This window comes from Thalassophryne amazonica, chromosome 18, assembly GCF_902500255.1.
Source record: "Thalassophryne amazonica chromosome 18, fThaAma1.1, whole genome shotgun sequence".
Classification (NCBI taxonomy): Eukaryota; Metazoa; Chordata; class Actinopteri; order Batrachoidiformes; family Batrachoididae; genus Thalassophryne; species Thalassophryne amazonica.
This window is the reverse complement of record NC_047120.1, coordinates 47,787,639-47,811,066: the sequence shown is the minus strand read 5'-3', so window position 1 is coordinate 47,811,066 and position 23,428 is coordinate 47,787,639. Positions and strand designations below refer to the sequence as shown.

The window sequence follows — 23,428 nt, the reverse complement described above, 5'->3', positions numbered from 1 at the left end:
GGGAGGTGTTCCAGGCACATCCATCTGGAAGGAAACCCCGGGGAAGACCCAGGACTAGGTGGAGAAATTATATCTCCACACTGGCCTGGGAACGCCTCGGGATCCCACAGTCAGAGGTGATCAATATGGCACAGGAAAGGGAAGTCTGGGGTCCCCTGCTGGAGCTGTTGCCCCCGCGACCCAAACCCAGAAAAGCGGTTTAAGATGAATGAATGAATAATAACTGAACTTAACACAATGATGCCATGAAAAAACAAGGAAGGAGAGACGTGACAGAGGAAGCCCGGTGCCCCCATCTGGACGTAGGGCCCGTCAGTGAGCGCCTGGTGGCTGGCCTTGCCACAAAGCCCGGGCGGACACAGCCGGAAAAGGCAACGTGGATGTTCTATCTCCACCCTGTGGGCTCACCACCTGCAGGGGGAACCACTAGGGGTAGGTGCGCTACCCCATGGGTGGCAGTGAAAGTTGAGGGCCTTGGCGGACCAGACCCAGGTAGCATAGGCTAGCTCTGGGGGCGTGTAATGTCAGCTCGCTGTGGAGGAAGGACCTTATTCTTCTCTGGAGTTCCCCAGGGTGTGAGGCACTGGGTAAGTTTGGGGATACTCACAAGTCCCCAGCTGAGCGCCACTACGTTGGTGTTTATTCAGCCTTCTTAGAGTCCTTGAATGGAATCCTATATGGGGCTCCAGTGGAGGACTCCATTGTTCTGCTGGGAGACTTGAACGCACATGTGGGTGATGAGAGAGACATCTGGAGAGGTGTGATTGGGAGGTACAGCCTGCATGATCTAAACCCAAGGTGTCGTTTGGTATTGGACTTCTATGCTTGCCATGGACTGTCCATAATAAACACCATGTTCGAACACAAGGATGCTCATCAGTGTACATAGTACCAGAGCACCCTACACCAAAGGCCTCTGATTGATTTTGGGAAGAGATTATATCTCCACATTAGCCTGGGAATGCCTTTGGATCCCAAAGACAGAGGTGGTTAATGTGGCCAGGGAAACGGAAGCTTGGGGTCCCCTGCTGGAGCTCTTGCCCAGGCAACCCTATCCCGTATAAGCAGTTGAAGATGAGTGATGTGTGGTACTTAACACATTTTTTATGTAGGATGCAGTTACAGGTATGAAGCCTACATCCCAAATGGTAGTGGTTCAAGGTACAAGACTCTTATGCCAAATGGTGGCGGTCACAGGTTCAAGACTTATATCCCAAATGGTAGTGGGTATATATCTGAGATTTGTGTCCCAAATTGTAGTGACTACTACAAAGGAGAGGTCCTTGGTTCATACCCCAAATGGTATTGGCTACAGTCAAACACTCATATCCCAAATGGTAGGTGGAAGGTATGGTAACGGGACTTCTGTCCCAAATTGCAGTGGGTAAAAGACATTTTCAGGCATACCTGGTGGTAGTTCAAACACGTGATGCTCTGACACTCTGAGTAGCTACAACAGAACCCAGTAGTAAAAATCTATGAACAATGTATTGCTAATACATTGTATTGTGTCCATTTTTTAATTTTCTGTGACTCCACGTGATTCTGCTAAAATTCAAAATGGCGATACAATTTCCACATAAAGATCAACAATTTTACATTGTTTGAATTTTTTCAAGAAACCTTTCATACAGTAGTAGCATTACTATACATTTTAAATCAACACATTTTGCAAATAGGTTTTAAATCATATAGCCCATTCAAAATTTTGGTGCACTGTGCGCTCTGTAGTACCACTGAATCTGGTATTTGTAGCCACTGCCGTTTGGGAAACTAGTCTTGTAGCTGTAGCCACTATCTTTTATCAACCTGTTAATCAATCAATGTTAACATTGATTTTAAATAGTTACATGTAATTTGGGGTTGATAAAGCTGATAAAGCTGTTTCAGAGTGTATTCCAACATCTGGGAATATTTTGCTCAAGCGAACAACCAGCTAACTCAGACTGGCAGCCACTGTGTCACTCGGTATTTTTATAAAATAGACTTAAAATCTATTTTGGCACCGCCCAGCTGGCGGCAGAGTGACCATTGTTTCTTGCGGCTAGCAAAACTCCCACTCTGATTGAAAATGAGTGGAAAATCACCATTTTTACCTCTGTCGCTTGTTGTCGCTTGTAGCTAATATGACCGTACCTTAATGCAGGGCCACATATAGACAGGCAAACACATTCATACCCTCACTCACACCTACGGCCCATTTAGAGTCACCAATTCACCTAACCTGCATGTCTTTGGAAGTGGGAGGAAGCTGAAGTACCTGGACAGAACCCATGTGAACTTGGGAAGAACATGCAAACTCCATGTTGAAAGGCTCAGGCCAGCAAACCCATGACCTTCTGCAGTAGACATAGTAAGATTATAAAGTGTAACAAACAACCACAGCCTCCCCCATTGTGTTGATTTCTTTTCTATTTACTGTGTAACGACTTACAAATATAACATCAGTTTTCCTTTATTTTATTATTTTATTTTTTAAGATATTGTAATGAATTGTAACATGAGTCTTTTAGTGGATTAATTGTTTTATCAGAGTTTTTTTTTTTTTCTTCTTCTTCTTCTTAATTGGTTTTGGGGCATGTAGCCTTACTCGAGCGTGACGTCACGCCTGGTCGAGTTGCGTTCAGGGTTGTTCGGTTTTTCATCAGAATCCAACGTGTAACAAACAACCCCAGCCTCCCCTATTATGTGTTGATTTCTTTTCTATTTACTGTGTAACGACTTGCAAATATAACATCAGTTTTCCTTTATTTTATTATTTTATTTTTTAAGATATTGTAATGAATTGTAACGAGTCTTTTAGTGGATTAATTGTTTTATCAGTTTTTTTCTTCTTCTTCTTCTTCTTAATTGGTTTTGGGGCATGTAGCCTTACTCGAGTGTGACGTCACGCCTGGTCGAGTTGCGTTCAGGGTTGTTCGGTTTTTCATCAGAATCCAAAGTGTAACAAACAACCCCAGCCTCCCCTATTATGTGTTGCTTTCTTTTCTAGTCACTGTGTAACGTCTTACAAATATAACATCAGTTTTCCTTTATTTTATTATTTTATTTTTTAAGATATTGTAATAAATTGTAAAATGAATCTTTTAGTGAATTAATTGTTTTGTCAGAGTTTTTTTTTTCCTTCTTCTTCTTCTTCTTAATTGGTTTTGGGGCATGTAGCCTTACTCGAGCGTGACATCACGCCTGGTCGAGTTGCGTTCAGGGTTGTTCGGTTTTTCATCAGAATCCAAAGTGTAACAAACAACCCCAGCCTCCCCTATTATGTGTTGATTTCTTTTCTATTTACTGTGTAATGACTTACAAATATAACATCAGTTTTCCTTTATTTTATTATTTTATTTTTTTAAGATATTGTAATGAATTGTAAAATGACTCTTTTAGTGAATTAATTGTTTTGTCAGAGGTTTTTTTCTTCTTCTTCTTCTTAATTGGTTTTGGGGCATGCAGCCTTACTCGAGCGTGACGTCACGCCTGGTCGAGTTGCGTTCAGGGTTGTTCGGTTTTTCATCAGAATGCAAAGTGTAACAAACAACCCCAGCCTCCCCTATTATGTGTTGATTTCTTTTCTATTCACTGTGTAACGACTTACAAATATAACATCAGTTTTCCTTTATTTTATTATTTTATTTTTTTAAGATATTGTAATGAATTGTAAAATGACTCTTTTAGTGAATTAATTGTTTTGTCAGAGGTTTTTTTCTTCTTCTTCTTCTTAATTGGTTTTGGGGCATGTAGCCTTACTCGAGCGTGACGTCACGCCTGGTCGAGTTGCGTTCAGGGTTGTTCGGTTTTTCATCAGAATGCAAAGTGTAACAAACAACCCCAGCCTCCCCTATTATGTGTTGATTTCTTTTCTATTCACTGTGTAACGACTTACAAATATAACATCAGTTTTCCTTTATTTTATTATTTTATTTTTTAAGATATTGTAATGAATTGTAAAATGAATCTTTAAGTGAATTAATTGTTTTGTCAGAGGTTTTTTTCTTCTTCTTCTTAATTGGTTTTGGGGCATGTAGCCTTACTCGAGCGTGACGTCACGCCTGGTCGAGTTGCGTTCAGGGTTGTTCGGTTTTTCATCAGAATCCAAAGCGAGCGGCGGGGACCAAACGGCGCTTTGTCCCAGGCGGAATATATTTTTCGTGCTTTTGGGGATGTATAATTTCAACATGTGTAGTACAGCCCAGGAACACAAATAAAGTAATGTCATTTGTTTAAATTTCATTGAACTAACTGGACAGTTTCAGTCGTAAAGTTTCGTCTTTAAACCCCACCTGCGCTGTACACGCGCGCGGAGCGCCGCCGCTGAGAAAGCGGACTATTTCTCTTATTTTATTATTATTATTATTATTATTGGAAATGCTTTGTGCGCCTTTGAGCATTTATTTTTCCTAAACTCCAGGAGGTTTTGCGCAAAGACTTGGGTTTAGCGCCTTTGGATTGTGACTGTCGCGTGGATCTAAAGGATGAAACCGCAGGAAGCGACGCGGACCCGACAACTACTTTTGATGTTTTGTTTTAATTCCTGAAACGCCGCTTTCACCGTTGATTACGAGGCATCTTAAAGCGCGATGATTTTCACAACTTTGGTCATTGTGTTCTTCCCAGGTAAGTGGCGCATTTAGCTGTTTGCGTCTAAGGTGCGCAAATATTCTAAAAGCGCACCTGTTCCTTTTGCTGTTTAACCAGCAAAACAGCAAAAGTACTTCAAACAACAGTAGTGAAGAAATACTCTTATTTTATTATTATTATTATTATTTTTACTATAACTTAAGAATGTTATAATACGCATAGTTAAAAAAAAAACTGTCCTATGATGTGTGGTATCATTTTTTAATTTGGTAGCAAATTAATAGGGGAGGCTGGGATTAGTTGTTACAAAAACACTCCATGGGTTTTGTTTTTCTTGCTGTTTATTTGGCTCTCTTAGTTTGCTGTCAGCAGAATATCTCAAAAAAACATGAAATAATTTCAGTAATATTTGTTGACAAGTTGAGTTTTGATTCAAAGAAGAGTTGAGTAAATTTGGAAACAGATGCAGCTGCAGATGCATTTTAAATGAAGAATGTTTGAGATGAAATGACAATCTATCTCACAGTGGAAAAGAAATAAAAGGAACATGTTATGTGATGGCCCTGTGACAGACTGGCGTCCTGTCCAGGGTGTACACCCGCCTCCCTATGAGTGCTGGAACAGGCTCCAGTCCCCCATTACCCTTAATTGGAGTAAGTGGTTTAAGATGAACAAATAATCCCCTCACAATGAAAAGAAAGACATCAAAGTAAGAATGTTGTAAAATACATTAAAGGAGTAATCCTGTCACATTGATAGGAGATAAAGAAACATGTCAGTTGATGTCATAAGGCAAGAATGTTAGAGAAGAGATCAAATAAATAATTGTTTCACAATGAAAAAGGCGTAATGAAATGAATGTGTTGTGTGCTGTCATAAGGCATAAATGCGGAGAGATCAAAGTAATAAGTGTTTGACAAAGAAAATGAAAGATGAAATGTTAAAAGCTAAAAAAAAAGTCATGTGATGTCATAAGGCAGGAATATCTCTTTCATCATATTTCTTATTCTGAAATTTTCCTTCCTTACAACTTCACCTTACTTGCTTCTTTATCGCTCTCTTTTTGAAAGAGATATGTGTCCAGATAGGGTTTTTGTTTGTTTGTTTGTTTTTTCCCAAGCACTAGTGTCTTTTTTTTTTTTTTTGCTCTGAGAACAGAGACTGAAAATGGAGTGTCTTCGGCTGCATTCAGCTGCCTTTTTTTCAGAGTACTACACTTTTTTGTGCATTCCATGCGCTTAAAGTTGAAAATCAATGAACTTTTCAGTAAAGTGCTGATGTCACTACAAGCACCTTTGTAGGCAGCCAATCAGACCCTTTGAGGGTGACGTGAGGTGTGAAGGTTTTGTGGTCTGTCTATAGTCAGCTGATATGTCGCACAAAGTTTATCACAATTTGTCACACAAAAAACCTCATCTGTGATAGTAGATTGGACAGATGCTATGTTCCTGCTGAGAGTAAGTGCTTTTTATCCCCGTACATTATAAACTAGTTGTTAGCTGGTCATTGTTGTCACAGAAACAAATCCCACGAGCTCTGAGATGAGGTACTAGAATGAAATATTTTTGGGCACCCTCTCAGCACTTTTCTGCCAGAAAAAAAAACCTCTATATGGACACAGGGCCAAAGAAGTACAATTTTGGGTTTGGCTGGGTCATGGAATTAAACTGTTTGAATCATCTATCAAACCAGAAATATGGCGTTGAACACAATAAGTTGTTCTAAACAATGCTGTGCGCCACCTATTGGCAGCTTTTTTTTTCTTTACCTCCACCTGAACTCAACAACGGAATCTCAAAATAGCCTAATTTAAATAAGATGTATAATTTACAATGTATTTGTCTGCTTTTTTTGTACTGAGCTGCAGAACATAAAACATAAATAGGGACAAACTGGTGTTGAATTATCCCAAGCTAACATCAACACGTCTTGATTGTGATGTTGTGTAACACAACACTACCAGGGTATAGGTGGAACAACACTAAAATCCTGAAAAATTAGAATTAGAATTAGAATTAGAAATTAGAATTACTTAAACCCAATCTACCAGAACAATGGAGAACAATACGTCCTGTAACAACCAGCCCTGGTCTCCCCTACAGCAAAGCCTCCAGTTAGATATTTTCTATTAAAATTTGAATTGACTGATTGCTTGAGTTCATTTTATTGACATGTTTGGAAATCTGTTCTGACATACTTGTATTAACGCCCAGATTCAGTGTTCACCATTAAGGGTGGCAGCACGTCGCCTTCCCTGCCTGTCTGCCTGGACTGCGTAAAGGCCAGTGAACAATGTTTGAAAGACTACACCTGCAGCACTAAGTACCGGATGATGAGACAGTGTGTGGCGGGGAGGGAGAGCAACTTCAGCGCGGTCACCGGCCCTGAGGCGCAGGGCGAATGCCGCAGCGCTATAGACGCGATGAAGCAGAGCCCCCTGTACAACTGCAGGTGCAGGAGAGGCATGAAGAAGGAGAAGAACTGTCTACGGATCTTTTGGAGCATATTTCAGAGTTTGCAGGGTAAAATATTGAACCCCTCTTTTGTCTTATGGTACATCTCAGAATAAATAACTACTAAGACTGTTTGGTATGATTGATAAAGTGCATCTAAACACCCCGTCACTGACATGTTTTCAGCATGTATGTGCACAGGCACAAATTTTCATGTCACTTGAAATCTTTTTCTTTTTTTTTTCCTCCCCCTTGCAGGCAACGATTTGTTGGAATACTCTCCATATGAACCAATCAATAGCCGCCTCTCGGATATCTTCCGCCTGGCTCCCATCATATCGGGTAAGATATAGCCCTGAAATCTCTGCCATTCCAAAATTTACTGTTTGACATTTATGCAAACTCACATAAAACAAGGCATCCAAATGATTGCATTGCCTTGTCCGCTGCCAGCTGTAATGACACAGCAGTTGTATCAATTTAGTGTGCTGTTAAATATGAAGACAATTTTCTGTTGATAAGACGATATCAGTTGAATATTACCATAACAAAATGTATAACCTTACATGTGCGTAGAACGCGAGTTCACATTTGCAACGGGCTGCTTAGGCTTCACACTGTACATGCATGTTTTTTTTTGTTTTTTTTGTTGTTTTTTTTTTTGACACATTGAGGACAAAATTTTCAAGTACACAGAATTTTTTACTTCACATTTCGCGTCATCACTTGAGTGACATCCAAGGTCTAATTTGTGTCAGAGAGCAGAAGTCTACAGCAACCTGTTTCCGTATCTCATCTAGTTCCTGAGATATGGTCATTAATGTATTTTAAACAATGACCTCTAATTTGACCTTTGACCAGTGACTTTGACATGACCTGTGTTGTGTGACGATGCTCCATTGAATTTATCAGCCAAGTTTGACTGAAATTAGTTTTTACATTTTGAAGATATCACCATGTATTTTAGATGATGCCATCTGATTTGATTACCTTTGACCTTGACATAATGTGTTGCAAGGGGGCTGTCCACTGAGTTTACCCACCATCCTTGATTGGAGTTTGTTGTTGCATTTTTAATGTATTATGATGTGTTTTTGATAATGACTTCTAATTTGATTTTGACATGACTTCTGTCGCAAGAGGAAAGTCCATACAACATGAACGTGTTGAAATTAGTTTTTGCATTTTGAACATATCACCATGTATTTTAGACAGTGACCTCTAATGTTACCTTGACCTTAGACCTATGACATGACCTGTGTTGCAAGAGGTTCCGTGAGTTGATCCACTATGTTCTATCTAAATTGGTCGTAATTGCATTTTGCAGATAACGCCATGTATTTTAGACTGTGACTTATGATTTGACCTTGAATTTTGCTCTATGACCTTGACACACCTTTTGTTGTCAGAGGACGGTTCACTGAGTTTACCCCTCAGTTTTGATTGAAATTGCTGTTTACATAAAAAAAAAAAGATTTAACCAGGTTAGTCCCATTGAGATCGAGACCTCTTTTGCAACCTGGACAATTATAAAGTTGTCCAATCCACCTAACCTGCATGTCTTTAAATGTGGGAGGAAACCGGAGCACCCGGAGGAAACCCACGCAACTACGGGGAGAACATGCAAACTCCACACAGAAAAGCCACAGGTGGGAATTGATCCCATGACCTTCTTGCTGTGAGGCAACAGTGCTAACCACTAAGCCACCGTATTTTGAAGTTATTGCCTTGGACAGAGACATGGTCTTTTCTTCAGCCTGTTTCAGTTTCACAGCAATGATAATCATTGCAAAATCTTTGTATTGTCGTATGTGATGTGTTGTCATGTGATTTTGCTGTATCATTTCATTTTGAATTATGCTGTAGGTATCGTAACATGTTGGCTCAAATCATGTTTATTATATCATGCTTTATCATGTCGCTTTTGAGTGACCTTGAGTGGTATTGTCAAGTCACCTTATTTTGTTATGTTGTGTTGAGTCACGTTGCTGTGTTGTTATGTCTCGCTTTGTCATGTCGCCTCAAGTTGTGTTGTATTATGCCACCTCCAGTCATGTTGTCATGTCGCCGTGAGTAGTGTCATCTCTAGTTGCCATGTCACCGCAAGTCTTGTTACTTTGTGTCATTTCGTCTTGTTGCATGATCACATCATGTTGTATCATGTTACCTTGAGTCGTGTTGTTGAGTTGTGTCATCATGTTGCATTGTTTCATCACCTCAAGTGGTTTCATTATGTCACATTTTATCATGTCGTCTTGAGTCATGTCATCACATCGTGTTGTATCATGTTACCTTGAGTCGTATCGTTATATTGTGTCATGTCACATTGTATCATTACTTTGGTTTGTTTCAGTTTAACCGCAATGATAATCTTTGTAAAATCTTTTTATTGTCTCATGTGATGTGTTGTCATTTGGTACTGATGTATCATTTCATTTAGAGTTATGTTGTAGGCATCATAACATGTAGCCTTAAATCAACCTCAAAGTTGTAACACCTCAAGTTGTCATGTCACCATGAGTCTTGTTATATTATTTTGCCTAGTGTCACGTCATCACATCGTCATGTCATGCCTTGAGTCATGTCATCACATCATGTTATATCATGTTACCTTGAGTCATGTCAAGTCATCATGTCGTATCATTTCGTCTCCTCATGCTGTCTCGGGTCGTGTCATCACATCATGTTGTATCATGTCACCTTGAGTTGTGCCATCATGTCGCATTGTATGATGTCACCCTAAGTTGTGTCATAATGTCATAATGTCATTTTGCCAATCACATCACGTTTTTGAGATATTAAAACATATTTCCCCTATCAAGTACTGAAGCAAAAGATGCAGTCTCACACACCTCTTTGGTGCCATAAATGATATTATGGCTCTTTGTTCACATTTTGTGAACCTGGTTTAAAAACTATGCTTTTGAAACTGCTTTTGAGCATGATTAGTGGTGTCAAACTCATGAGTGAATGAGCAACTTTTGTGCAATCCATCAATGCGGAACATGCAGATTGAAAAAAAATGATGTGATAGATGAAATCTGAACTCAGATTCGGATTAAGTACCCCAAAATTACCCTAAATCAATTGTCAAAGATCACGCAACATATTTCTGTTGTTGTTGTTGACCAGTGTAATGAAATGTTAGGAATTATTGTCATTTTGATGTAAACATCAGCAGATATATCGGTATAGTTTTTTTTTTCTAATATCAGCCTCCAAAAATCTATATCGGTCAGGCTATGTTTTTGTTTTCACTGCAACTTTGAGCTCATCTTCAGCTGCCACATCTCAACTAGAAATCTGACAACTGCTGTCTGCTGTCGGGCTGCGGCTTCCATCAACATTTATCCAAAACAAAAGCATTTATTTGCCACCGTAACCCAAAACAGAGAGGTTTGTTGCATTTCACTTTCAGCTCTCAGACCGATGATGAGGGGTTTGCATGTTTTCCTTCTGGAATAAATCGGTCTTTGTAGATGAGCATGCGTCGTTAGTGGCGACTTGGCTGCAGAGACGTGTTAGAACTGAATGAAAAAATGGAAAATGAGGAGAAAATGGCTTGTTTCTTCATAAATGTCAATGGACTGCAGATGGAGTTGGGGGGTAAACACCTATACTCAACAAAAATATAAACGCAACACTTTTGGTTTTGCTCCCATTTTGTATGAGATGAACTCAAAGATCTAAAACCTTTTCCACATACACAATATCACCATTTCCCTCAAATATTGTTCACAAACCAGTTGAAATCTGTGATAGTGAGCACTTCTCCTTTGCTGAGATAATCCATCCCACCTCACAGGTGTGCCATACCAAGATGCTGATTAGACACCATGATTAGTGCACAGGTGTGCCTTAGACTGCCCACAATAAAAGGCCACTCTGAAAGGTGCAGTTTTGTTTTATTGGGGGGGATACCAGTCAGTATCTGGTGTGACCACCATTTGCCTCATGCAGTGCAACACATCTCCTTCGCATCATCCGTGAAGAGAACACCTCTTCAGTGTGCCTAACGCCAGCGAATGTGAGCATTTGCCCACTCAAGTCGGTTACGATGACGAACTGGAGTAAGGTCGAGACCCTGATGAGGACGACGAGCATGCAGATGAGCTTCCCTGAGACGGTTTCTGACAGTTTGTGCAGATATTCTTTGGTTATGCAAACCGATTGTTTCAGCAGCTGTCCGAGTGGCTGGTCTCAGACGATCTTGGAGGTGAACATGCTGGATGTGGAGGTCCTGGGCTGGTGTGGTTACACGTGGTCTGCGGTTGTGAGGCTGGTTGGATGTACTGCCAAATTCTCTGAAACGACTTTGGAGACGGCTTATGGTAGAGACATGAACATTCAATACACGAGCAACAGCTCTGGTTGACATTCCTGCTGTCAGCATGCCAACTGCACGCTCCCTCAAATCTTGCGACATCTGTGGCATTGTGCTGTGTGATAAAACTGCACCTTTCAGAGTGGCCTTTTATTGTGGGCAGTCTAAGGCACACCTGTGCACTAATCATGGTGTCTAATCAGCATCTTGATATGGCACACCTGTGAGGTGGGATGGATTATCTCAGCAAAGGAGAAGTGCTCACTATCACAGATTTAGACTGGTTTGTGAACAATATTTGAGAGAAATGGTGATATTGTGTATGTGGAAAAAGTTTTAGATCTTTGAGTTCATCTCATACAAAATGGGAGCAAAACCAAAAGTGTTGCGTTTCTATTTTTGTTGAGTATATGTGGGCGCATATTTAGATCTGGTGAAATCACGCAAGCGTAGAAGAGCAATTAGCCATCTGTCTACATTGTATGGCAACGATAGGAGGAGCTGTGTGTGACAAGTCTGCGCTCTCTGGCACTTGTTGGGTTTTCTGGCTTGAGGAGAACATCTGTTACACTGGCCAGCTACCATTTCAGTGAAAGGAAAAAAAAATGGACATTTAATTCCCTCTCTGGCTCTCCCTGTGATTGAATCCACTTAGCGTATCACATTGGCTGCTTTCCCTGTGCGATGACATCACGGCTAAGTGTAGTTCAAATATGTGTATAAGGGTTAGATGGTTCCAGAAGCATTCACTGGAATTTGGATTCCTTCCCTCCACTGAAGCGGTTTACAATAAGAAAATAAGAAAAGGAAAAAAAAAAAAACTGGTGCTGGTACAGATTCCAACAGGCGTCCAGATAAGAAGGTAGGTTCATATTAAAGCTACAGAGTGTAGGATGTAGTGCCATCTAGTGATGAGGTTGCAGACTGCATTATGTTGTTGCTGGCTATGATTTTGTTTTTCTTCATGTTTTCGCTACCTTAGTGTGGGAAATTCTTCCTTCTTTGCTTTACCTTCTGACAGGGGCCAGTAGCAATATTTTTCAGGTAATGCACACTGAAAAAAAAAAAGTTATTTGGAGGAACAATCTGTATCTGAATATATATGCCTTGGGGGATATATATTGTGCGGGATTCACTGAGATTTGAATGCAAATGTGGTTAGAATCCAGCTCACTCTGGGATCATGATGTCATACTTCCTCACTATATTAGTGCGTTGACAGTGTCTTCTCACTGTGCAGTGCAGATGAAGCAACGCGGACATCAAACACTACAGCGCCTTCTCACCAAGAGAAAATGCGTGCTGCTCTGACATCCAGATAAAAATGACTTTTTCTTCAGTTAAGTCTGACCTGGAACAGCCTTGCTGCATGTTGCTACATAGGGTTCTTGTTCCACTTTTGCAGTATTCACACTCTGTGCCAAATCTTTTGCCAATCAGAAGCCCAGTTTGAAGCGTCAGACAGCTATAGCATATGAACACATGGGTATTGTAAAAGTAAAAATCAAGTAGATGAAAAAACTGTAAACAAACATGCAGCCACTGGGAAAAGTTTCCACCTGATGTCCGCTTGAAGTTTAGAGCATGCACAAAACTTTCTGTTGGACTTGGCAGACATCAGCTGACAAGGGACGCAATTAGCAAATGGGAAAAGGACTTTTGCAGGACAAAAATGGATAGCCAAAACTTGTAACAGCTCCTCATATATTTCCTTGATCCGTCATCATGTGACAGGCGCTTAAGAAATGTCAAGATAGCTTATTTATCGACTATCATGGATGTCAGTTATGGTCAATCACATAAAATCATCTCCACCACCGTTTTCATTGAATGGAACTGTAGCCAATCGTGCATACTGTTTATCCAGCTCAACCCCAAAGTGCAATTAAAAGAGAAATATGTGTGTGCAAGCAGAGAGCAGATATTGTGTGGTGTTTTCTGCACTTTTAAGGCTTTGTCATTATCACAACACGCGTTCCTTTTGTTAAAAAAAATTATTCTAACACAAGTACGAAGTGCATTAGTGCAGCCCAACCTGTGTGCACATGTCCATGCATTGCAAAGAGGTGCACATAAATGTTTTACCATTTACTTTGCTGGAGTGCTAATAGTCCAAAACGGAATCAGTCAATGTACTTGAGCCCACACTTGCACAGGCTGTAGAAGCAGGGGGCCTGGGGGAGCAGAGGCAACAGTTCCCCGGAGGTTTTACAGTTTTCTTTAGACAATTACGAGAACTTCGAGTGATTTATTAACATGGTACTTTTTAAATTAAGTAGGTTTGTCAATGAGGAATTTGTTCTTTTACTTGAGTAATTTCTTTATGGTAGGAATTGTATTTTTCTTAAGTATAGTACTTTACCCACCAGTGCCTTCGGAAAAGCAATATATATGATCCTCTGTTTCGCAAAAATGAGGGTTTTCAAACTTTTTAGTCTGCGATAGCAACCAGTAGACAGTGTTGAGGGGACCAACCACTGTTTCCTTTTTTTTTTTTTTTCATTCTTTTAGCCACTTAGCAAAATGCGAAAGGGAAGTAATTATGTCCCCTTTGGGCTACTGTACCAACGCGGTAGCCTATATGGGGGGGTTGCTCCCATGTAGATATGAAGGGCTTATGACATCACATTGATTCATTGTTGTAAGTAATTAATGTTATACCAATGAATGCTGTATTCCATTTCTGTTAAGAAACACCCCTAACTCCTACACACTGTAGCTTTAATGGATTGAAATGTCACAGTCACTTAATAATTACATTATCATTATTATTATTATTATTTTATTAAGTTTGCACAGGTTGGAAGGGAAGCCAGAAAAAAAAATCAGATGGACAAATGGAAAATGTTTTCATCTTGATGATGATGTATGTAAAAATCTGATTGTTGCTAATGTGCTCTTTTATCAAAGTCAAACCGTTTTGTGTCAGCATCACTTAGATGATAAAAGACACGGCAGCCTATGGATTGTTAGATGAGTTAGCTGCAGTGTATGTTGGACGAAAGACGCAGCCAAGCCGCTGCTGAGAAGCTGGTTTAATGTATAGCAGAGTATAAATAGCCAAAGGGGAGTCTTTAAAAAGTAAAATAAATCACTTAATGGATTAGGTATCAGGAACCCATTTGCCATAAGTGACCTCATTCCTGCCTGTAACTAAGCCAAGCCTTGAGGGAGCCACAGTGTAAAATGATGCTCATGTGAGCCAGCATATAGAATGATACTTAAGTCCGTATTTGATCCTCAAAGCAAACGATGCAGTATATAATGCTCCCATATCTGCATGGCCAAAAACCAGCGATTATTCATATTCACAGTTTTTAATAGCAAATCATATTAACTCAACAAAGCATTTGTTGAAGAAAACCTGTTGTGATTGTTGCTAAGCTGGATTGTGATGCTTTAAAAGCTGCCGCTGCTGGTTTGCATTGATGAAGAAATACTGAACGCTGTAAGATCTACACGCGAAAAAGAAGCTAAAGCTGAAAGAGGCTGTGGAATAGAAGAAAAGATAAAAAAAAAAAAGGAAGCAGTGTAGGAAGGGGTGACAAGGAAAGATGAAGTAAGACATGCTGCAGTTAAGTAAGTAAGGGAACAAAGCCAGTATAAGGAAAAAATCATGTGAGGATGAAGGATATTAAAAGAAAGCTGGAGAAGAGAAAAGAACTCAGTCAACCATATGTTCCAAGTTTGAAACATGAGTCACTCTTAAAACTTTTAAGTTGAGGAAAGCATAGAACTGAAACACCTCAAAGTCACAAAGGAGACATCACCAAATAAATAAATAAACTGTTAAAAGTCTCACAAAAAAGACTGCAGTAGCGTATTATGCATTAACATGTCCCAGGAACTCCACCTCCCACTGACAAAATTAAAAAGTGTAAAAGTTTAATTAAATGATTCAATACGTGATGAGCATGTCCTCAAGTGTGCACAGGTTGAAACCTGAATTAAATTTACATTCCGGCGTCTGCCAAAGAAGCTCCAGTCTAAAGTTTTGGACTAATGAAAAAACAAGAATTGGTATGCAGCAATCACACCAATAAATCGTGAAAATAAGATGTCCGATTGGCTGGTACGTACCAATCAGACTAATGGTGAAAACAAGTCCGATTGGCTGGATTGTAGCAATTACATTCATAAAATGTGATGTTTTTGGAATAAGATGAAACATGCCATATACTAACTTCTTTCAGCGCTTTAATTCTAATTTAATCACATAATTAAAAACTGTTTAATTGCACAACTATTTATTCATATAACCTATGAAGATAAAACAGCGTGACCTTGTATTTGTCACTGTTTTTCATGAGATCCCAACACCATTTTGTGGCAGGTCTGGTGACTGTGAGCTCAGGGCTACCCCGCTCTAATCTGCCCCCCAGTGGTCATACGTTTTAGTTTCAGCGCATGCATGCTACACAGTAAATGTATGAACAATGGCATGCATACTTTTCATTCACACCTCAGGCCCAAAGCTTGGGGTAATTCATAAATTTATTCAAGCATAGCTGTTGTAATATCATTATTTTATTATATTTTATTTAATTATCACATTTCTCCAGCACTGGTGCATCCACTGACTCCAGTATTTTTGGCCCCTTTCTGAGCCGGTTCCGGTTGGTCATCAGTAATCTTCCTGAGATGTGAGTGTGTGTGAAAGATATGATAGCACAATGAGCTGCCTAAGCTGATTTGAAGAATAATTCAGCGGTTCGAGCCGCCTGAAGCAACAGATTAATTCTCAGTCGTCTTTGTCCTTTCCGGCTGGCCGAGCCTTCCTGTGAACTGTGCATATCTGAGCAAATTGCTCTAACTGAGCATCTGTGGCCAACAGAAGTGAAAATATTTTAAAATCAGTTGAACTTTTTGAACGCAACACTGCTTTAAGCCATAAGCAAAGAATTTGGAAGGATTTCTTTTCACAGAGTTGATTTTTTTTTTTTGTGCTGCCCATCTGAAACCGTAGAATAACAGAATTTATTGTAGGTGGTTGCACCAGCGGGAACTCAAAACCCAGCCACAGACAGACGTTCTGTGTTAGAAGTTAAAAAGGCAAAGAGTTGAATAATCAATATTATATAACGGCTGAGTGGATCCTTGTCATTTGATTGGTGCTTTGTATGTCACATGACATGGATTAATTCATCCCATTTGTGTTGCATTGAATCTAGAGTGCATCTTGGTTCCATTTAGAGTGCAAATTTGGTTCCATACGTTTGGTACCATTGCACTCTGCACATGTGTGTGCACACACGCACATACAAAACAAATCCACTGCACTGTCTGGAGGCTGTTGGCAGGAAGTTGGAATGAAAAGCTGGACTAATTTCGGCCGTGATTTTTTTTTTTTTTTTTTTTTTGCTGCACTGAAAACATATACACACACATTATATTTTATATATATATATATTCTACCAGATTGCAGTTTCTACCAGTAAACTGCGATTCTACCAGATCACAGATTCTACCTTGACATGAAACACACACACACACACACACACACACACGTGTGTGTATTGTTAGGGCCATAAGTTTTTGGACTGTGACAACATGATGTAATTTAGTCTCTACGCCACCACAGTGGAGTTGCAACAAAACAGTTAAGATGTTCTTGTAGTTTAGACTTTCAGCTTTAATTCAAAGGTATGTACAGAAAATCACATTAGCCATTTACTGTATGAATTACAGCCATTTTTATACCCAATCCCTCCATTTTCAGAGGCTGTACATAATTTGACAAACTTAATATAAAGTCTATTGTCAATACATATAATCACTTTTTACTGCCGGTTGTCTTTAGATGGTCAAGAGATGGATACAAGTAATTTTAATAAATTGTCATAAAACTGCACATTTAACATAGTAACCTATTCAATTAACATAATTCAATTTTAGAAGTGTTCTAAAATTGGTATTCATGCAGAATCCCATAGTTTTTGGAAATGTTCATAGTGATTTATTGATGGCTTTGTTAGGATTATTTTGAACCTTTTGTGAGGCAACACACTCATTGGGTGGTCGTGGGACATCCAGCTACTCCCCTGGTGCAACACTCATGTTGGGGTCACAGAGTGGAAAGCTGTCAATGCAAAAGTGCTTTTTCTTGCCAGTCACATTGGTTGTGTCTGGGAATCACAGGGAGGAGATTGTGTTTTTTGTGACACCTTCTACCTCCCGTGTGATTTTGGGTTTTCCATGGATGGTAAAGCACAATCCCCGGATAGATTGGCCGTCTGAGGTTGTGACGCAGTGGAGCGAAACCTGCCACTGGGAATGTTTAGGATCCTCGGTTCCACCCGGTGTGACAGCTAATGAGGAGGTCAAAGTTCCCCCCAATCTGACGGCGGTGCCTGAGGAGTACCATGATCTTGCTGACGTCTTCAGCAAAGATCTGGCACTCACTCTTCCCCCGCACCGACCGTACGATTGCGCCATCGATTTGATCCCGGGCGTTGAGTACCCGTCCAGCAAGCTGTACAACCTTTCTCGTCCAGAGTGCGAATCAGTGGAGACCTACATCCGGGACTCTTTAGCTGCCGGGTTGATCCAGTACTCCACCTCCCCGATGGGTGCAGGTTTCTTTTTTGTGGGTAAGAAAGACGGCGGACTCCGTCCATGCATCGATTACAGACGGCTGAACGAAATAACGGTTTGCAACCGATACCCGTTACCTCTGTTGGATTTGGTGTTCACGCCCCTGCATGGAGCCCAAATATTCACCAAATTGGATCTTAGGAATGCGTACCACCTGGTTCGGATCCAGAAGGGAGACGAGTGGAAGACGGCATTTAACACCCCGTTAGGTCACTTTGAGTACCTGGTCATGCCGTTCGGCCTCACCAATGCGCCCGCGACATTCCAGGCCTTGGTTAATGACGTCTTGTGGGACTTCCTGCATCGGTTTGTCTTCGTATATCTAGATGATATACTCATCTTTTCTCTGGATCCTGAGACCCATGTCAAGCATGTACATCAGGTCCTGCAGCGGTTGTTGGAGAACCGGCTGTTTGTGAAGGGCGAGAAGTGCGAGTTCCACCGCTCTTCTTTGTCTTTCCTGGGGTTCATAATCTCCTCCAACTCCGTCGCCCCTGATCCGGCCAAGGTTGCGGCGGTGAGAGATTGGCCCCAACCAACAAGCCGTAGGAAACTGCAACAGTTCCTTGGCTTTGCAAATTTCTATCGGAGGTTCATCAAAGGCTACAGTCAGGTAGTTAGCCCCCTGACAGCCCTAACCTCCACTAAAGTCCCCTTCACCTGGTCGGATCGGTGCGAAGCCACGTTTAGGGAGTTGAAACGCCGGTTCTCGACTGCACCAGTCCTGGTGCAGCCCAATCCAAATCGACAGTTCATAGTCGAAGTGGATGCCTCTGATTCAGGGATAGGAGCCGTGCTATCCCAGAGCGGGGAGTCCGACAAGGTTCTCCATCCTTGTGCCTATTTTTCCCGCAGGTTGACCCCGGCTGAAAGGAACTATGACGTCGGCAATCGGGAACTTCTGGAGGTGAAAGAGGCTCTTGAGGAGTGGAGACACCTGTTGGAGGGAGCATCGGTACCGTTTATGGTTTTCACGGACCATCGGAACCTGGAGTACATCCGGACCGCCAAGCGTCTGAACCCCAGGCAAGCCCGCTGGTCACTGTTCTTTGGGCGTTTTGACTTCCAGATCACATACCGCCCCGGGACTAAGAATCAACGATCTGACGCCCTGTCCCGGGTGCACGAGGAGGAAGTCAAGGCTGAGTTGTCAGACCCAACGGAAACTATCATCCCCGAGTCCACTGTCATGGCCACCCTCACCTGGGACGTGGAGAAGACCGTCTGGGAGGCCCTGGCGCTGAACCCGGACCCGGGGACCGGTCCGAAGGACAAACTGTACGTCCCACCAGAGGCCAGAGCTGCGGTCTTGGACTTCTGTCACGGATCCAAGCTCTCCTGCCACCCGGGGGTGCGAAGAACCATGGCAGTGGTCCGGCAGCGCTTCTGGTGGGCGTCTATGGAAGCCGACGTCCGGGAATACGTCCAGGCCTGTACCACCTGCGCCAGGGGCAAGGCGGACCATCATAAGACCCAAGGTCTCCTCCAGCCTTTACCCGTGCCTCATTGCCCCTGGTCCCACATCAGCCTGGACTTCGTCACGGGATCCCGCCGTCCCAGGGCATGACCACCATCTTCACGATAGTGGACCGGTTCTCCAAGGCAGCCCACTTCGTGGCCCTCCCGAAGCTCCCGACGGCCCAGGAGACTGCAGACCTCCTGGTCCACCACGTCGTGCGTCTGCATGGGATTCCATCAGACATCATCTCGGATCGTGGTCCTCAGTTCTCCTCTCAAGTCTGGAGGAGTTTCTGCAGGGAACTGGGGGCCACCGTGAGTCTCTCCTCCGGGTACCATCCCCAGACGAACGGACAGGCAGAGCGGGCGAACCAGGACTTGGAGCAGGCCCTCCGCTGCATGACCTCTGCGCACCCGATGGCCTGGAGCCACCATCTGGCCTGGATCGAGTACGCCCACAATAGCCAAGTGTCATCTGCCACCGGCCTCTCCCCATTTGAAGTGTGTTTGGGGTACCAGCCCCCATTGTTCCTGCTCGTGGAGGGAGAGGTCGGGGTGCCCTCGGTCCAGGCCCACCTAAGGAAGTGCCGTCGGGTGTGGCGTACTGCCCGTTCTGCCCTGCTCAAAGCCCGGACGAGGGCCAAGGCCCATGCAGACCGCCGGCGTTCCCCGGCTCCTGCATACGAGCCCGGGCAGGAGGTTTGGCTATCGACCAAGGACATCCCTCTTCAAGTGGAATCCCAAAAACTCAAAGACAGATTTATCGGACCATTCCCCATCCTGAAAGTCCTCAGTCCGGCCACAGTGAAGCTGAAGCTGCCAGCTTCACTGCGGATTCATCCTGTTTTCCATGTGTCACGTCTCAAGCCCTACCACACTTCACCACTCTGCACCCCCGGACCTGCGCCGCCTCCTGCCCGGATCATCGACGGGGAGCCAGCATGGACCGTGCGTCGGCTCCTGGACGTCCGTCGGAAGGGTCGGGGGTTCCAGTACCTGGTGGACTGGGAGGGGTATGGACCTGAAGAACGCTCCTGGGTGAAGAGGAGCTTCATCCTGGATCTGGCCCTCCTGGCCGACTTCTACCGGCAGCATCTGGACAAGCCTGGTCGGGCGCCAGGAGGTGCCTGTTGGGGGGGGGGGGGGGGTGTCCTGTTGTGTGGGCCGCTGAAGAGGAGGTACTGCTGGCCTACCACCACCAGAGGGCGCCCTGTTTGAAGTGCGGGCTTCAAGCATGAGAGGGCGTCGGAGCAACAGAGAGTGACAGCTGTCACTCATCAACAGCACCAGCTGTCACTCATTCTACTATCATCATCCACATCACCACAAAAGCCGGACTGCAACTCCACCTCCCCGCCGAGAAATCAGCTACCACTTAGGTAACATTCTCTGCTGTGTCTGAACCGTGACTAAATATTGTTCTGTGTGCAGCCGTTTGTTCCTGTGGATACAGTCTTCTGCTGGATTGGCGCATAGTGTGGGTTTGCGACGTCTTCGCCTCTCACTCCATCCAGAGAAGTGACTGACAGGAGCTGCACGGGTGTTCCTATATTGGAGGTGGAGGTTCTCCCTCCTGGAGGAACTGAGTACTGAGAGATTACTGGGTGTGTATTCACACACCCACCATTAACTGTTTCTGTTTCTGCCAGCAGTACCAGGTCTGGCAGCTGGAGACGGTGGCCACCTGGGGTCCCAGGACTTGGTGGCTCCGGTGTTCTTCAGATCCGTTGGTGGTGGAAGCCGTGTGGGATCCGGCTCGTCTCTGGACAGACGTCTTCTATCCTCAAGCCTGCCCACACGTCACCTTTTGTACGATTGACTGTACTTCTCAACTGCAATTGTCTGTATTCCGTTGTGCAATTCACAACATTAAATTGTTATTTTTGGCTTATCCATTGTCCGTTCATTTATGCCCCTTGTTGTGGGTCCGTGTCACTACACTTTCCCAACAATTTCTGTTGTCTTACAGCCTGCATTGTACGATCACCTTTATTCACTTAGAAACAGTGTGGCTTAAGAATTCAGCTGTGTTGAGAAATACTTTGATCCAGAGTTTTAACGTGCGCGCAACTGTAAGAAACTGTTTTATGAATCATTCCTTGAATGCTGTTGAACAGTTACGATCAGAAACATTCTCATCAGGGCACATGACACGTGCACGCTGTCATTCACATCGTGACTAACAAGCTCCCTCAATGTTCCCTGTCACTCTTGATACATGCAAATGTCAGCAGAAGATGAGGGAGTGAGAGTCGAAGTTTGTCACCGCATGAGTTCACCTGATGGTTGGTGCAGCCACAACAGGCTGTGAGCAGCCAAAACACAACAGGAATGATCGGCGTTTGATCTTGACACTGAGATGACAAATAAAATACTTTAGGCTGCAGGTGTGGAATTATTTGTTGCACTCTGCACACAGTGTGCATACAGTTGTGCACTTTATGCATCTGTGCTGCATTGTTGCACACGCTGACATGCAGAAATGTCCGTTTAGTTGAAATATCTCTGTTTAGCTATTAAGTACAGATCACGTCTTTCAAAGCTGCCTGCTGATAACACATTATCATTTAATGCAGATTAGCCACCAAGAAGCATTATTTATTTGTTTATTTATTTGTTTATTTGTTTATTTTGTCTGCGTTTCAGATTGTTCTGCAAGCAGAATACACTCACACCGTATCCAAATTTTAGCATTGTTGTGTTAAATTAATAGGACAGATTTTAGGCACAGTTAATGTGCATCATTTGTTGTTTACAAGTAAAAATAACAGAAAACTGTGAAATATGTAATATTTGTGAGTACATAAATAAATTGTGTGATGACTTTCAAACTTAAAAATGCACAGTTTGAATTTTTATTATTTTTTTAATTAAACTCAGTGGTGGGCACTAAAAGTTAGCTTTGATAATCACTATTCCGCTAATTGAAAAGTTAGCTGTGATAACGCTAAACTGATAAACCGCTAAAACACTGAGCTGAAGCTACTGCTGACAACTGATTTTTCTTTGGTTGGTTGGTTTGTTTTTTGGCTCTAGAACCCTTAAAATCAGAACTAAAGAGCTGTATTTTAATATGTTGAAGAGTAAACATGGAATGGTTTTAATGTTTTCAGCCACTGTCTGTGCGTGTGTGCGTACGCAGGGAGCGGTAAGTCATCTTTATATTAAAAGGGTGAGTGATTTTAAGTTCAATGTAAATACATAATATACAGTGAGGAAAATAAGTATTTGGACACCCTGCGATTTTGCAAGTTCTCCCACTTAGAAATCATGGAGGGGCCTGAAATTTTCATCTTCGGTGCATGTCCACTGTGAGAGACATAATCTTAAAAAAAAAAAAAAAAAAATCTAGAAATCACAATGTATGATTTTTTAAATAATTTATTTGTATGTTACTGCTGCAGATAAGTATTTGAACACCTGTGAAAATCAATGTTAATATTTGGTACCGTTGCCTTTGTTTGCAGTTACAGAGGTCAAACGTTTACTGTAGTTTTTCACCAGGTTTGCACACACTGCAACAGGGATTTTGGGCCACTCCTCCATACAGATCTCCATATATTTCAGGTTTGGAGTTTCAGCTCCCTCCAAAGATTTTCTATTGAGTTCAGGTCTGGAGACTGGCCAGGCCACTCCAGGACATTGAAATGCTTCTTACGGAGCCCCTCCTTAGTTGCCCTGGCTGTGTTTGGGGTCATTGTCATGCTGGAAGACCCAGCCATGACCCATCTTCACTGCTCTTAATGAGGGAAGGAGGTTGTTTGCCAAAATCTCGTAATACATGACCCCATCCATCCTCCCTTCAATACGGTGCAGTCATCCTATCCCCTTTGCAGAAGAGCACCCCCAGAGTATGATGTTTCCACCCCCATGGATCATGGTTGGGATGGTTTTCTTGGGGTTGTTCTCATCCTCTAAACATGATAAGTGGAGTTGATCCCAAAAAGCTCTATTCTGGTCTCATCTGACCACATGACCTCCCATGCCTCCTCTGGATCATCCACATGGTCACTGGTGAACTTCA

General features: G+C 42.5%; 1 protein-coding gene across 1 annotated transcript in view; it reads left to right on the top strand.

Annotated features, from left to right (window-relative positions):
• The first annotated feature begins 4,470 nt into the window (after window positions 1-4,470).
• The window catches only part of gfra1b (gdnf family receptor alpha 1b), a 75,542-nt gene continuing 56,584 nt past the window's right edge, over window positions 4,471-23,428 (top strand). The window contains exons 1-3 of the mRNA XM_034194610.1: window positions 4,471-4,611; window positions 6,789-7,097; window positions 7,287-7,370. Of these exons, the coding sequence (XP_034050501.1) occupies window positions 4,575-4,611; window positions 6,789-7,097; window positions 7,287-7,370 (430 nt within the window). The 5' untranslated portion in view covers window positions 4,471-4,574. The remainder of the gene's footprint in view (window positions 4,612-6,788; window positions 7,098-7,286; window positions 7,371-23,428) is intronic.